The 15098-nt window shown below is 57.3% G+C and overlaps 1 protein-coding gene across 1 annotated transcript in view; it reads left to right on the top strand.

Annotated features, from left to right (window-relative positions):
• The window catches only part of LOC132529306 (IQ motif and SEC7 domain-containing protein 3-like), a 31936-nt gene that overhangs the window by 15888 nt on the left and 950 nt on the right, over positions 1 to 15098 (top strand). Inside the window, exons 3-9 of the mRNA XM_060165646.1 lie at positions 2387 to 2509; positions 2943 to 3109; positions 7121 to 7260; positions 8345 to 8470; positions 9454 to 9553; positions 9685 to 9846; positions 13312 to 13404. Coding sequence (XP_060021629.1) covers positions 2387 to 2509; positions 2943 to 3109; positions 7121 to 7260; positions 8345 to 8470; positions 9454 to 9553; positions 9685 to 9846; positions 13312 to 13404 — 911 coding nt within the window. The remainder of the gene's footprint in view (positions 1 to 2386; positions 2510 to 2942; positions 3110 to 7120; positions 7261 to 8344; positions 8471 to 9453; positions 9554 to 9684; positions 9847 to 13311; positions 13405 to 15098) is intronic.

The following is a 15098-nucleotide window of genomic DNA, read 5'->3' on the forward strand; positions in this document are numbered from 1 at the left end:
TCAGCCATTCGTTTTCTGTTTCTAAGGATCGGCTGGCGAGTTTGAGGGATGCTGATTCCCAGGCACTGCTCTCAATCGTCTAGTTGGTAAATCCGGGGTAGGGCCGGGGCCCTGCATTTTAACCGGCTGCCTGAAGGCTCTGCCATGGGGTCCTGCAAGAGGTGGGCTGTAGAGCCTCCCCAGCCCCTGGCACAGGTGTCCGCCCGCAGAGGCCTGCACACCCCGCGCCGTGGGTGGTGTAGGCTGCTGCCGGCTCTGCGGGCTGGCGTTTCCACCCGGCTGAGTCTCCTGCCCTGGTCCTTGACTCTCCGGCTTGTTACTGGAGCGGCCAGCAGCAGTCACCGGCGTGAAGGGCTGGAAAGCCGGCCGCCGTGCTTGGCTGGGCACGTCCGCCAGCTCCCGGCTGCTCTGCGGCCGCCTCCCGCCGCTTCCCTCGGTGCCCGTCGTGGGGTCAGCCCCGGTCCAGAGCATGGGGGACAGTCCATGGACAGAGGTTCTGGGAAGGACACCACTGAGGGACACAGGGTGCCGGGCCCGTGGGGTTCAGAGTCGTGCAGGGGGGCCAGGTTGGGGGTGGGATGGATGGACTGACGGGCAAGTCCTGGACCCCAGACCGGGGGGACCAGGGCCGTTCTGGGTCCTCCGGGCAGCCGGCCTGTGTGTCAGGGGTGGCCAGGCTGGGGCCCGTTGCCTGGGCCTGGGCCTTGCAGGAGTCGGCGGGGCCCGAGGACGAGAGGCTGCAGTGTGGCTGCCCGCTGCTGCACACCAGGCCTGCCCCGCCCAGCCGGCCGAGCCTCGTCCCCCTCGTCTGCTCTGCCTTCTCCCTTCTGTCTGGTTTCCCTCTTTCTCCTCTTGTCTCTGTTTTACTCTTGCTCTCTGTCTCTGTCTCTCCCTCCGTGTCTCTCTCACTTGACTCTCTACCCCCGTATCTTTCGCTGTCTCTGTGTCTCTGGCTCCCTCCCCGGCTCCCGCTCATGGCCCTCCTGCCACACCGGTTCGCCCCCTCCGACCGGCATCCTGTCTGGCTCAGTCATGCTCGATGCGTCCCTCCTGGCCTGGCTGGGCTGGGCTGGGGGACACGCAGCTGTGGATGCTGCCCTGTGTTCACCTTCCCTCACCTGGGGATGGCCCAGGGAAGAGGTGACAGGAGCTGCCCTCTCGCCTGCTGGACCTGCTGTCTGTCTCAGGTGCCGAGACGCAGCCCATTCCCATCCTTGGGCCAAGTCCTTGCCTCCCATCTCCCAGTCCCTGCCCCATCCTCTACGAAGGCCGCCAAGCCTGAGAGAAGCCCGGGCTTTACCAAGCTGAGTGTGGCTCCCAGCCTGCAGACAGCCGTCTGCCCTGTCCTGGGGGAAAGAGCCCCCGGCCCTGCCCTTTCTGAGTGGCCTTGGGACGCCCCTTCCTCCTTGTTTCCCCCAAGAGGAGTGGGGGGAGGCGGGGCCGCCGACCACCAGGGCCCTGACTGCCGCCACGGGGGCTCCTTGCTTTCTCCTAAAAACTGACAGCAGAGCCAGGGTCAAGCGGGGCCCCCAAGTCTCCCAGGCCGCAGGCAGCCCCAGAGCTGATCACGGAGGAGTTGGGGCCTGCTCAGGGTGGGACAGGTGGGCAGTGGTGTCCAGGGCTGTGACGCTGGTGGCATCCACCACGGGCTGTGGGAACAGAGAAAGGGCAGGGTGGGGCAGGTGTACGATGACCAGGACAGAGGAGCGCAGTGCAGCGCGTGGGTGCAGAAGGCGACATGTCCGCTGCCCGGGGGGGCCTGTGGCCCTCAGGGGCACGGGGCCCGCTGCTCACGGCGCTGGAAGCGGTGCTCCCCGGGGAGGGGAAGCGTGGATACGCCGGCGGCTGGGAGGGCCTCGGGAGGGAGGCCCGGGAGTCTGCAGACGCTCCGACCTGGGAGGGTGCTGGTGTAAGAGGAGGTTCCCAAACGGGGCGGAACCAGGGAGAAAGGCCCCGAGAGGCCTTGGAGAGGACAGAAGAGAAAGCACTGTTCACCGTTTGAACCCCTGACTCTGGGCACCCTGGGGCTGAGAGGAAAGGACCTGCTTTCGGAGGCAGCAGGCTCAGCCTCCTGGCCCTGGGGCCTCGGACAGCTGGCTGCAGCCCCGGACCCCAGGGTCCGGAGGTGGGAGGGAGGCCCTCAGGCGGTCCCTCGCAGGGCCGTCGGGTGGGAGGAGGTGTAACGAGGGTCCTCGCGGGCGGTGGAAGGAGACCCTGGGGGTGGGTAGGGTAAGTCCCCCCTTGTTGGTCACAGACACCAAGTCCCCCCTCCCCACCAGGGTGGGGCTTCCAGCCGGCGGGTGGCCCAGCCCTCCTCCCAGCTCTGGTGGGTGGAGCGAGGTTCGGGGCCCCCGCCCCTCACGACCCCCTCCCCTCCCGGCCTCAGCTGCGTGGTGGACGAGATGGACTTCTCTGCCATGGAGCTGGACGAGGCCCTGCGCAAGTTCCAGGCGCACATCCGCGTGCAGGGCGAGGCCCAGAAGGTGGAACGGCTCATAGAGACCTTCAGGTGGGACTCTTCCCCAGCCCCACTCCCCTCGCACACACCCGGGACTTGGGGGGGGGAGTAGAGTGGCTGTAAGCCTGGGGGCCAGGAGTCCCTGGAGGGCCGGGAGGGAAGTAAAGATGCGGGACAGACCCCTCGGGCTCTCCCTGCAGTCACCTCACCGTCCCCATCGACCAGCACATCTTTCCTGAGCGTCTGTGTGAGGCTGGAACGGGGCCGGGAGTGGGGTTCCGGGGGTCTCTGGGTGTGTGACAGCTGCCCCGTCCCCTCGGAGGGGATGGGGACCGAGGTCCGGGGCAGACGGCAGTCAGCGGCAGGAGGGGGAGCCTCCCTGGGCTTAAGCCCTCGGAGGGCTGGACACGTTCCCAGGTCCCCCCGTCGCTGGAGCTCGGGGAGGGTGTGGGCCCTCAGCACCCTCACGTGTCTCCCCGCACAGCCAGCGCTACTGCATGTGCAACCCCGAGGTGGTGCGGCAGTTCCACAACCCGGACACCGTCTTCATCCTGGCCTTCGCCGTCATCCTCCTCAACACCGACATGTATAGCCCCAACATTAAGCCCGACCGGAAGATGATGCTGGAGGACTTCATCCGAAACCTGCGAGGTAGAGGGGCGGCGGCGGGAGGAGCGGGGACGCTGCCTGGGTCGTTCCGGGAGCCTCAGCCCCGATGCTAGGTCGTCACCCCGGTGGCCAAGGGCACTGCATGCCGCTCTCTGGGCCCGGTCTTGCCGAGCGGCCCTGGGGAAGTTGCTAGCATGCCAGGCATCGGGGGAGTTTCCAGGAGCTGCTGCCACTGTCCTGCGGCAAGCGGCAAGAGCCCCTGGGCGATGCCCCTTGCCCTCTGTGGAACGTCGTCCGTTGGGTGACCTCCGGGCCCCAGGCACCACGGCTGCTGTCTGGGTGGTACTGGCCCTTTCGTGCTCCACGACTTAGGAGAGAAGAGCCGTGAGCAGGGCCTTGAGATAAGCTTTATGGCGTTTACCAGCCAAGTCGTCTCCTAACTGATGTGTGTTGGATTCAGGTTTCCTGGGTTTCATCGCTTCCTCGTTTTTAGTTCACTTCCAGGGAAAAGGTACACTGGAGACAAACTTTTTAAGAGTTTGCATGTCTGGATGTGTCTTTTTCTATCCTCAGTCTTGATTGAAACTTTGGCTGGGAGCAGAATTCCCGGTTGGAAACACTGAACTCAGAATTTGGGAGGCATTGCTCCGTTGATTTTTAGGTGTCAGTGCTGCCACTGTTACAATCCCTGACCTCTTGCTTATGTTTTTTTCACTCTCCCTGAACATTTTTAGGTTCCTCTGTTTGTCTTTTGTGTTCTGAATTTTCACCATGATGTGCCCTGTTATGGTCCTCCTTTCATCCATTGTGCTGGGTACTGCGTTCTTCCTTTTAGTCTAGAAACACATGCCTCTGATTGTGGGAACATTTTTTTTTTTTCATAGAAAGGAAAGATGCTTTATTCAGAAAAGCCGGCAATCTGGGGAGAAGGTGGACTTTTGTCCAGAGACCAACTCTGAAGATTCTGCTCAACCATGACAATTTTTAAAGGGAAAAAGGGGAAACGATCTCAGTTAATCATTAAAGCAGGAGGTCAGATTCTTTGTCATTTTTCCATTGCATGCAGACCTGCTGACTTCTCCTGATTTTCCTTGGGACGCTGTGTTGCTCAGGTGGTCCGTCTGCAATTGGATTCTTTGACCCACGTGGTCCGCCTGTGCCCTCGGGGTCCACCTGCAAATTTACTAAGGGGGACCTAGGGGTAGAGAGTTAGTCCTTCTTTAACTGCTTAATCCTTCATTCTTACTCCTTCTAATCCAGGAAAGGGATCAACAGGTTAAGAGCAAGGCATTTTGTACATTTAGTAAAGCAGAAATCAGGGACTAGGTTGAATGTGGCTTAGTGATCTCATCTTTATGATGAAGGTCTGAGGAATACAGGGATGAACAAACAGAAGAGGGGCAAAGGAGCTGCTTACAGTTTCATCATCTACGTAAGTCAAATCATTGAGCTGTATACCTTAAACCTACACAGTACTGTATATCAATTGTATAGCAATAAAACTGGAAGAAACAGAAAAGAAAATCAGTTGGTACTTTCAGCTGTATCCAGTTGTTGGTTAACTCACAGATAGACCTGATAATTTAATATTCACAAAATATTTAACCTCAAATAGTAATTGCAGATCAAATTATTTGTACAGACTCCTTTGCGTCCCTACTGGTAAAGTGTTAAAAAATTCTGTGAAGTGTAGAAGTTCTGCCCCATCTGGCTACTGCCTGGACATCTTCGCATACGCTTATATCATTTTGGAAAACTGCATACATATACTCCAATATACAATATCTCTAATTAGAATTTATCTTCAGGTGGGAACTCCTCTTAAATATTGTATCTGATCATTTTCCCTCTCCATTTTCCATACTCTCCTCTGGAACTCCTAGTATTCAGGTGGTAGAACTCCCAGTTTGAGCCTCTGATCGTTAGAGCTCTCTATCTGCCATCTTTGGCTTCTCGTTTGACTTTCTTGAAGATGTCGCTCGGCTTTATCTTTCAAATCTCCTACTAAGTTTTCATTTCTGCTATCTTATTTTTCACTTTCAATAACTCTTTTTTGCTAAGTGCTCCTCTCCTATAGCATTTTGTTCCTGTTTTGTAGATGCAGTATCTGCTTACTCATCTCTGAAGGTATGATGTTTTTTCTGATGAAACCTGGTTGTCCGTCCAGATTTAACAGTGAACCACTAAAAGGCTGATTAAAACTCTGAGCATGTATGGGGCTGCTGACTGATGGACATTCTCACAGCAAGATTTAGTTGAGCTGTTTCACTGGGAGACCTGACTGCAGATTCTTTAGATATTTTCTCTTGTGCTGGTTGCTTCTTCAAAAGAGAAATGTCCAGTCTGTTGCGCAGAGGGTATGAGTCTATCTGCCGGTATTCCGAGATCTTTGTGGGAAATGGGTTGAGAGGGTCTCCTAATACGTAGATATCATCTCCATCCCCCAGTTTTCAGCACAGACTCCCACCCTTGGCTGGGCTTGGGGTCCCCCAGCCCAGAGTTCCTGGTTCATCCCTTCCAGAGGATGAAGCCTCCATCAGAAGACTGGGGTGGAGGAAGGGGCGGGGATGTCTAGTTGCCTTCTAAACTGATTTTCAACCGGCTTTCCTGTTTCGAGCCCAACTTCACCTCCACCTCCAGGGGCTGCACCAACTCCAGAGCGCTTGGTGCTTTTGAGCCTCCTAACCTCTCTGCGGGCTTCTGTGTCTTCTTTCCCAGGTTTGCTGATCCACGTACTCATTCACCCACTTCCAGGTCCCCTGGTGCCACTGCCTCTTCCCCCGTCTCTGCCTTTAAAAAAAAAAAAATTCCCTTTTCTAGGGCATTCAGAAGGAGCAGAGGGGGTGCAACCTGCCGTCTTTACCTGGGAGCCCCGTGTGCTCAGTCCCTGGCCTGCTCTTTCTTGACCCCAGCCTGGCTTCTTCCAGGCCCCTGGGTGCCCGACTTTCAGAACCAAACTCAGATGTGGGAGAAACAGAGTCAATACAGAGGGCTGCTCACAGAAGGTGTAATGTCCTCTCGGCACTTAGGAAAACTCCTTGGAGAGCACTTGTCCAAGATGTTTTATTTTATTTTTATTTATTTATTTATTTGCGGTACGCGGGCCTCTCACTGTTGTGGCCTCTCCCGTTGCGGAGCACAGGCTCCGGACGCGCAGGCTCAGTGGCCATGGCTCACGGGCCCAGCCGCTCCGCGGCATGTGGGATCTTCCCGGACCAGGGCACGAACCTGCGTCCCCTGCATCAGCAGGCGGACTCTCAACCACTGCTCCACCAGGGAAGCCCAAGATGTTTTATTTTTAATTTTTCCCTCTTAAAAAAAAGGAGTGTATAATCATTAAAGAAAGATTTAGAGAAAGTAGAAAGAAGACTTTTTTTTTTATTGCCTCTGTTTCTGCCTTCTGGGGAAAGTTGTTTTCGTGTTGGTATTATTTCCTGCTGGTATTTCTTGCTACCAGAGTCTGAAGGTCACTGTGAAGTGGGAGATGGGTGGCGGTCTCCTCACAGCACCACCACGGGGGCTTCCCTCCTCTCCTTCACTTAATGTCTCACTACCCACCCACCACCGCCACCCCGTGCTCCCAGCGAGGGGAGAATCTTGTCACCACTCAACAACTAATCGCTGAGCTCCACACTCCCTACCGGAGGGGAGGGGAGGGCCTGAAGACCGACACAGCGATGCTCGGCGATGCTCCTGGCGGGGCTGGGGTGGAGGTTGTTAAGACGGGAGAACCGGGGTAGCAAAGGCAGGACCACGGAGGCCGCGTTCAGAGATGGGGAAGGAGGCCTGGGAGGGGGGAGCGGAGGCTCTGGCTATGGAACAGCAGGAGGGGGCGCTGGGGGCGTGTGCTGGGCCCTAGTGTAGTAGCTCCGGTGCCTGGCAAAGGAGTTCATCCCTACTTTAGCGGGTATGGGGAGCCAGCCACTGAAGGCTTCGGAGCGGGGACAGGACAGAATCAAGGCCATTCTTCAGGAGCGGCAGTCAGGTAGGGGGCGCGCCCTCTCTGGCTCCAGGCCCCTGACACCCCTCCCCTTCCCCGTTCCATGGCCGTAGGTGTGGATGACGGGGCTGACATCCCCAGGGAGCTGGTGGTTGGCATCTACGAAAGGATTCAGCAGAAGGAGCTCAAGTCGAACGAGGACCACGTCACGTATGTCACCAAGGTGGAGAAGTCCATCGTGGGCATGAAGACAGTAAGTGCCCACCACAGAGTGGCGCTCCCTGCGGGGCATCATCTCCCCTCCCGGGGCCGCAGAGGCCCTGTCTCCATCTCCTTCCCTTTCCTTCTTCCTGGCATGCCCTCCGCATCTTTCAGAAACGTGTTCCCCTTCTTCGCTCACTTGTAGTTACTGTATCCAGTGCTTCCGTGTGCTCTGCGGGGCACCCTCTTCCTTCCACCTGCCCGATTTCCCCATCGCTCCCTGCGACCGGCTCCTGTGGCAGGAGAGGTTGAAGTGAAATACTGAGAAAGGCCGCCGGGTGCTCTAGGGTCGAGGCATCTGGATGGCCAGATGGGGAGGTTTGGGGTGGTACGGGTGCTGGACATCCTGGATGGTCCTACAGAGTAGGAGGCAGGAGATGGGCTAGAGCAGGCTCTAGACGTGGGTTCTCAAGTCCTTGGGGTGGCCCCTGAGTTGTAGCCCGTGGGGCAGTTTGCAGCGTTTTCCAAGTTTGCAATGATTTTTAAGGGAGCATCCTCTGTAGACGTCAGCAGGGGCTCTGCATACCGTAGACATAAAGGTCCTGGCCTCCATCGCCCTAACCCTAACCTCCCCAAATTCTTGGCTCAGGGAGCAGTTTGGGGACCTCGTCTGAGGCTCTGTGCCGGACGCTTCCGCCCAGTCGTGCGGGGCCGGCCTTTTCTGGCTGGAGCCTGCTGTGCTGAGGTCAGAGCCTCTGTCAGGTTTGCGGACGCCCCCTGAGGGGGCTGTTTCACACACAGGAGCAGATTCGCAGTGTCCCCGGGACCCCTCCCTCTTGCACACTGGTGCTTGGGTGTGCAGCAGAGGAGAGGCACGGCCCGAAGGCCTCGGAGGGACGGAGCGCACAGCCCGAAGGCTCTTTTTGATTTCTTTTCCCTGCCTTTTATCTGCTCACTGCGTCCAGCACTGTGAAGCCCTCTGGCCCAGCCCTGCTCCCTAAGGAGGCTGAGGAAGGGGAGAGAGCCCGGGGGAGGAAAGAGGGAGGGTCAGGGCCAACCTGACAAAGTGGGCGCTGGGGGCAGGAGGGCTGCGACCTCGGCGGCTCCCCGGCTGTGAGCGCTGTGCCCCGGCCCAGGTGCTGTCAGAGCCCCATCGCCGCCTGGTCTGCTGCAGCCGGCTCTTCGAGGTGACGGATGTGAACAAGCTGCAGAAGCAGGCCGCACACCAGAGGGAGGTGTTCCTCTTCAACGACCTGCTGGTGGTGAGTGGGGACCCCCAGAGGGCCGGAGGCCCCGAGGGCACCCTGCCCCCCAGATGTCATGATGCTGCATACCCAGTGGCTGATTTTCCATGTGGGTGTGAGGTAGCCCAGGCAGATACGATCCTTCCTACTTTGTTAGTTATGAGGCCGAGGCACAGAGAGCTTCATGGTTCCCGGGTCCTGGTGCGAATGGATTAGGTCCCAGAGCCTCTGCATCCCCCTCATTGTGGGGAACCTGGGGCTGGAGGGTACAGGGCTGCACATCCGTCCCACAGCCTGGGAAGTGCAGGAGGCCTGAGGGGGGCCCACACTGCCCCTGGGCCCAGCGGGGATGCTGGTGTGCGTGTGGGCGCGCGTGTGTGTGTGTGTGTGTGTGTGTGTGCGCGCGCGCGCACACGTCTGTGGGGTGCTCGGCCTTTGCTCTTTGAACACAGGTATCCATACAACAAATATTTAACGAGTACCAACTATGCCCCAGGCAGTGTTCTAAGTGCTGGGAAGCAGAGTGAACGGTCTGGCTCTGTCTCTTCCTCAAACCCCATACCTTCTCCATCCACAAGTCATACTGGCATTACCTCGAAAATCGTCCCAAATCCAACGCTCCCCGCCTGAGGCCCACCTCCACGGAGTAAGCATCGCCAGCTCCCAGACCTCACCTCCCTCCACGCCTCTCCTCTGCCGCCCGCCCCTGCCCCACCAGCTGCCTCCCCAGGCCAACTCCCGGCTCCGTCCGTCTCAGGCCTTCATCTTGTGGCGCCATCGTCTGCTTGAAAAGCTCCCCAGACCTTGCACGACCCCCTGCCTCTCCTCATTCAGTGCAGATGCTCTCCCCCCACCTCACAGGTGGCCTGCCCACCCTGTGAGGGGTTTGGGTGTTTACTTGTGTTCACAAGAGCCCTGGGTGTTCACTCATCCAGGCGTGTAAGGCACGTTTATACACATGCACACCTGTCAGTGCACGGCTGTTCCCCTGTCTTGGACAGATTCTCAAACTCTGCCCCAAGAAGAAGAGCTCCTCCACGTACACCTTCTGCAAGTCCGTGGGCCTCCTGGGCATGCAGTTCCACCTCTTTGAGAACGAGTGTAAGTCTCGGTCACCCGTGGATGTGGCAGAGGGCGGGGGGTGCAGGGGAGGGGGAGGGGCAGGCGCTCCAGAGGCCCCCTCCTCACCTGCAGCCGCTCACGGCCTGTGGGGCCTGGGGTCTGGTTTCCAGATTACTCTCACGGCATCACACTGGTGACCCCGCTCTCGGGCTCCGAGAAGAAGCAGGTGCTGCACTTCTGCGCCCTGGGCTTGGACGAAATGCGGAAGTTTGTGGAGGACCTGAAGGAGTCCATCGCGGAGGTGACGGAGCTGGAGCAGATCCGGATAGAGTGTAAGGACGCGGTGACCCCAGAGCCTCCATGCGGCCGGGCTCCGGTCAGCGGGAGCAGGGCCGCTTGCAGACAGACACTCCCTGCACCCCTGCGGAGGGTGTGTGGGCGAGCCAGGCCCCTCCTGCCCTCCAGAGCCCTCCCTGCCTCAGCCCCACGGCACCATCATGGCTGATGGACACCTCACGGCTAAGGCAAGGTACCTGAGCGTGTACACATGCGTGTGCACATGTAGCCAGGCCGTGGGGCGGCGTGTGGGCCCCTCGGAACGGAGAACTCTGCTGGGTTTGACCAGGACCAGCGAGCGAGCCGGCCCTAAAGGCGGGCTTGCAAACCGAGGAGGTCCGAGCCTGGAGCACTTCTTCCCACCCAACCTCCCTGGCAGCCTCCTCCCCTGACCCAGTCCAGATTCACACGTCACACCCGGGGTTTCATGGTTTTCATCTCTTCTAACCTAGAATAGCCCCCCACTTAATTTTTTCATAACGTCATCTCCTTGAAGAGTCCAGTCTGGCTTTCTGACTGTCCCTCATCTTGGAGTTGTCTTTCTGGCCTCCAAGGAGTGCCTCGGTTCCCGATTGCTCCCGTTCGGGTACTGTAGACAATCTCTGCGCCTCTTCATCTGTCCCGGTGGTTTACCGGTCACCTCTTGGTTCAAGAAAAGAGCAGTGACGCCCTGTGGTCTCTGCCCACCTGCAAGCTTTCCTGGTGAAGTATTGCAGCGGCTTCAAAGAGCCTTTACAGGAAAATTAAGTAAGAATGGATTCAGAAACTAAAACAGAAAATAAAAGCAGACTCCAGGTCTGCCTTGCATGGCCACTTAGTTGAAAAGTATTTCTAAATTGGTATAAAGCCCTTGGGCAGGAGGAAAGGCGGTGGGAGTTTCTGAGCACGGGCCGATGCGCCAGGGCGGTGCTATTTCATCAGCATCTTTGGTGCACCCACTGTGTGCCAGGTGGTTTGTTGAGGTGTTCACGGGGAGGCTGCAAGGCAGGCGTTGGCCCCCACTTCACGGATGGGACTCCGAGCAGTTAAGGGATGCGTCTAAGGTGCATGTTAGAAGCGGAGGATCTGGCCGTTGCAGTGACATCTGATTCTAAGGTTCATATACTTTCCACCCTGAAAATGAGAGGGCAGCTTCTGTTATAATTTCCTAAGGAAACAACGAAATCAGGTTAAAACAAAAACTCACCAGGGACTTCCCTGGTGGCGCAGTGGTTGAGAATCCGCCTGTCAATGCAGGGGACACGGGTTCGAACCCTGGTCTGGAAGGATCCCACATGCTGAGGAGCAACTAAGCCCGTGCGCCACAACTACTGAGCCTGCACTCTAGAGCCCGCGAGCCACAACTACTGAAGCTCGCACGCCTAGAGCCCGTGCTCTGCAACAAGGGAAGCCACCGCAATGAGAAGCCCGTGCACTGCAACGAAGAGTAGCCCCCGTTCGCCGCAACTAGAGGAAGCCTGCGCGCAGCAACGAAGACCCAATGCAGCCAAAAATAAATAAATTAAATTAAAAAAAACCCACCTCACCAGACCAGACTGTGAAACTAACTCAGTATCACCTGGTACAGGGAGGGTGTAAATTCCCCTTCTGCTCTCCGTCGGCGACGTGAGTTCAGGGGTGTAACAGACAGACTCTTTTCAATGCCACCTTTGCTGTTGATCTAGAACATTCTCAGAGACACACCCTCTTGTCAGTATGTCCTAGATGGGTCCGCACAGCCGCGGAGCACAGAGCCCATGGGTGGGCACCAGCATGGCTGCCAGAAGTCCCTTTCCCCATCAGCCTGGGAGCAGCACGTCCTGCCCCTCCAAGTACTAAGGAGGAGATGTCGCCAAGATCCGTGTGCTGAGGGCAGGAGAGCAGGGACCAGGCTCATGTCTGGAGAGAAAGGGAAGAAAGCTGAGGAAAGAGGAAGGGCTGCTCAGAGAGGCAGGGAAAAAGGAAGTAGAAAACAGGAAAAAGTAGCCACAGCTCCCGTTTCTCGGGCACCTACTACATGCCCACACTGGGCTGAATGCCGAGCCTGTTGTATGAACTGTTGCTACATCTTTCCAGGAGGTGAGAATTATTATCTTCATGTTGCAGATAAGGAAACTGAGTCTAACAGAACTTAAGGAAGTTGTCCAGATTCACGCAGTCATTGACAGGACAAGACTGGCACCCAGGTTCCTCGGATGCCCTGTTTGTAATTACAGCGCTGACTTCTCCAAAGCCAAGACGGCCCCTCTGGGGAGAGAGAGCCACTCTCACGTCAGTAAAAATATTGAGTATTGCTTGATGGTGTGACTCGGGCAATCGGCACAAATGGTTCTGGTTTGGGGTTTGCAGGCCGGTGCCCCCAGATTACAGACGACTAGACAGGCAGAAAATGGGACCCAAGAGAGTAGCTTTAATACAAGGAACTTGAGCGATGTCTCCTGGAAAAGAGGAACGGAGGAGAGATTTAATAACGGCTGTCAAATCTCCAAGGAGGGTAACTAGCCATTCTCCAGCACCACCGAGAAAAGACAGAAGGAACAGGTTTACAGTCTAGAGAGAGGAGTTAAAGCCGAGTAGCCAGACAGACCTCTGCCGGGGCCCCCGGGCGACTGGGGCCTCCTCGTCGGGGGAGCTCAGCCAGCTGGCTGCACGGCACCAGCGGTGCTGAGGCTGCTACACCACGTGAGCCTTTGATGTCGTCACAGGAGCTGATATCTACTGAGCCCTGGAACATTCAGGCCTTGTTCTGAGTGCCTTAATGTCTTTCCTCCTGTGATCCTCTTTTTTTTTAAAATACATTTATTTATTTATTTTTGTCTGCGTTGTGTCTTCGTTGCTGCGCATGGGCTTTCTCTAGTTGCGGCGAGCGGGGGCTACTCTTTGTTGCGGCGCACGAGCTTCTCATTGCGGAGCACAGGCTCTCAGCACGCAGGCTTCAGTAGTTGCAGCATACGGGCTCAGTAGTTGTGGCGCACGGGCCTAGTTGCTTCGCAGCATGTAGGATCTTACCGGACCAGGGCTCGAACCCGTGTCCCCTGCACTGGCAGGCGGATTCTTAACCACTGCGCCACCAGGGAAGTCCCCTAAGTCCCCTCCTGTGATGCTCTTAATGACACTCTGAAGTGGACACTGCAGTCCCCTTAAGGGAGGCACAGAGAGGATAAGTAACCTGCCTAAAGCCACACAGCCAGGCAGCATCAGAGCCAGGATGCAGCCCCAGGCTGTCGCCTCCCTCTTACCAACCTCTTGCACCTCCTCTCTGGCTGCCAGAACAGGCGCTGCCAGCCCCGGCGTTGAGGCTGACGTGGAGTGGGTGCCGCGTGTCTGGGAGCCCCTCGTCCTCCTCCTGCCCTTGTCTCACGTCTCCTCTCCCCTGTGTGCTGGAGGTCGGTCCTCCTCCTGCCCTTGTCTCACGTCTCCCCTCCCCCCTGTGTGCTGGAGGTCGGGGTTCCTCTCCATTCACGCGCCTCTCCGTTCCCCAGGGGAGCTGGAGAAGCAGCAAGGAACGAAGACCCTCTCGTTCAAGGCCGGGGGAGCCCAGGGGGAGCCACGGTCGAAGCAGGGATCGCCCACAGGTGAGCTCCAGACCTGCGGCCCTGGCCCACGTGCAGGCCACTCAGCGACCCTGGCCTTGGGGTCCTGGGGATTCGGGTGAGGGAAAGGCTCGTTTCCGTGGCCTCATCTGCTGGGTCTTTAGCAGTGAGACTGAGGGGGAAGGTGAGAGAGAAACGTGTCCACTTAGAAAGGTCACTGTTCCCCCGGAGGCATCAGGCTCAGGGCCCCAGTGCCCACCTGTTCCCTCCGCACACCGGGGGTTAGGGCTGTGGGAAAGGGAAGCCACGTGAGGAAAAAGTGCCGTGTCTGTGGCTGGGAGCAGGTGAGAAGGCAGGTGGCCAGAAGGGTCTGGAAATCTTGATCTGCCCCATCAAGACCTTCCCCTAATGAGCCAACATCACTCTCTAATCCCAGGCCCGAGTCAGCACCCCGAAACCCAGATGAACCCTCAAACCCAATTTCTCAAATGATTTCTTCAAGTTGAATTTTCACTCCAGAGAAGTCAAGCCAGCTTCAGATTTTGTATCACCTTTGGCCACGTTCTCTAGACCCGCTCCCACTGCCCCCTCCTACCTTCCCCCCTCTCCCCAACCTGCAGGGAGACAGGAAGAGTTGTCTCCACCCCTCACCCCCCCACCCCTGCTCCATCTGCCCCAAACAGAAAAGAATTAGGAGAGGTGCATGAGAATTAAATCCCATCCCAGCAAACCCCAGCGAACCATCCAGAGCTGTTCACTAATTAATTCAGTCGTTTATTCCTACATTTAATGAACACTTACTGAGTGCCTGCCGTGTGCCTCGTGCTAGGCCCTGGAAAGCCAGGGTCCCAGCAAGACGTCAGCTTGCGCTGAGACACTCCAGTGGGCTCCATGCTGGTTCCAAACCCCCGGTTACGGCCGTGGCGCTGAGATGCTGTATCAGCATCACAGGACTGGTCACACCAGCTGGGAGAGGAGGTTTGTTTTCCAAGCAAGACTCGGGGCTCTTTTAGCTCATGGAGACCCTCGCTGTGGTGTCTCCTCGGTGTATGGGTCTGACCTGCCACCATGTGTTTGTAATTCTCCACCTGCCCTGGTTTTCAGCTGGCCCTTCATTTCTTTCTTTCCTTCCTTTCTTTCTTTCTTCCTTCCTTCCTTTCTTTTTCTTTCTTCCTTTCCTCCTTCCTTCCTTCTTTCCTTCTTCCTTCCTTTCTTTATAAATTTACATTATTTATTTTATTTTTGGCTGTGTTGGGTCTTCATTGCTGCATGCGGGCTTTCTCTAGTTGCAGCAAGCGGGGGCTACTCTTTGCTGCGGTGCGCGGGCTTCTCATTGCGGTGGCTTCTCTTGTTGCGGAGCACAGGCTCTAGGTGCGCAGGCTTCAGTAGTTGTGGCACACGGGCTTAGATGCTCCGTGGCATGTGGGATCTTCCCGGACCAGGGCTTGAACCCGTGTCCCCTGCATTGGCAGGCGGATTCTTAACCGCTGCGCCACCAAGGAAGTCCTGGCCCTTTATTTCTACAAGGTCAGAGGACACGCTTGTTTTCACAGCTGTGTAATAGAGTCAAACCTCAGCTGTGATTGATTCCCGGACACCCTGCCCCACTCCACTCTCTGCAGCCCAGCCTGCCTCTTTGGGAAGCTGCAGCCCCTGGCCAGGCCCTGATGTGTATCTCCGGGGCCTTGTCCATCAGTTCCCTCCCCAGCTTCCTCTTGTGCTACAGAAAGCAGAGG

This window comes from Lagenorhynchus albirostris, chromosome 11, assembly GCF_949774975.1.
Source record: "Lagenorhynchus albirostris chromosome 11, mLagAlb1.1, whole genome shotgun sequence".
Classification (NCBI taxonomy): domain Eukaryota; kingdom Metazoa; phylum Chordata; class Mammalia; order Artiodactyla; family Delphinidae; genus Lagenorhynchus; species Lagenorhynchus albirostris.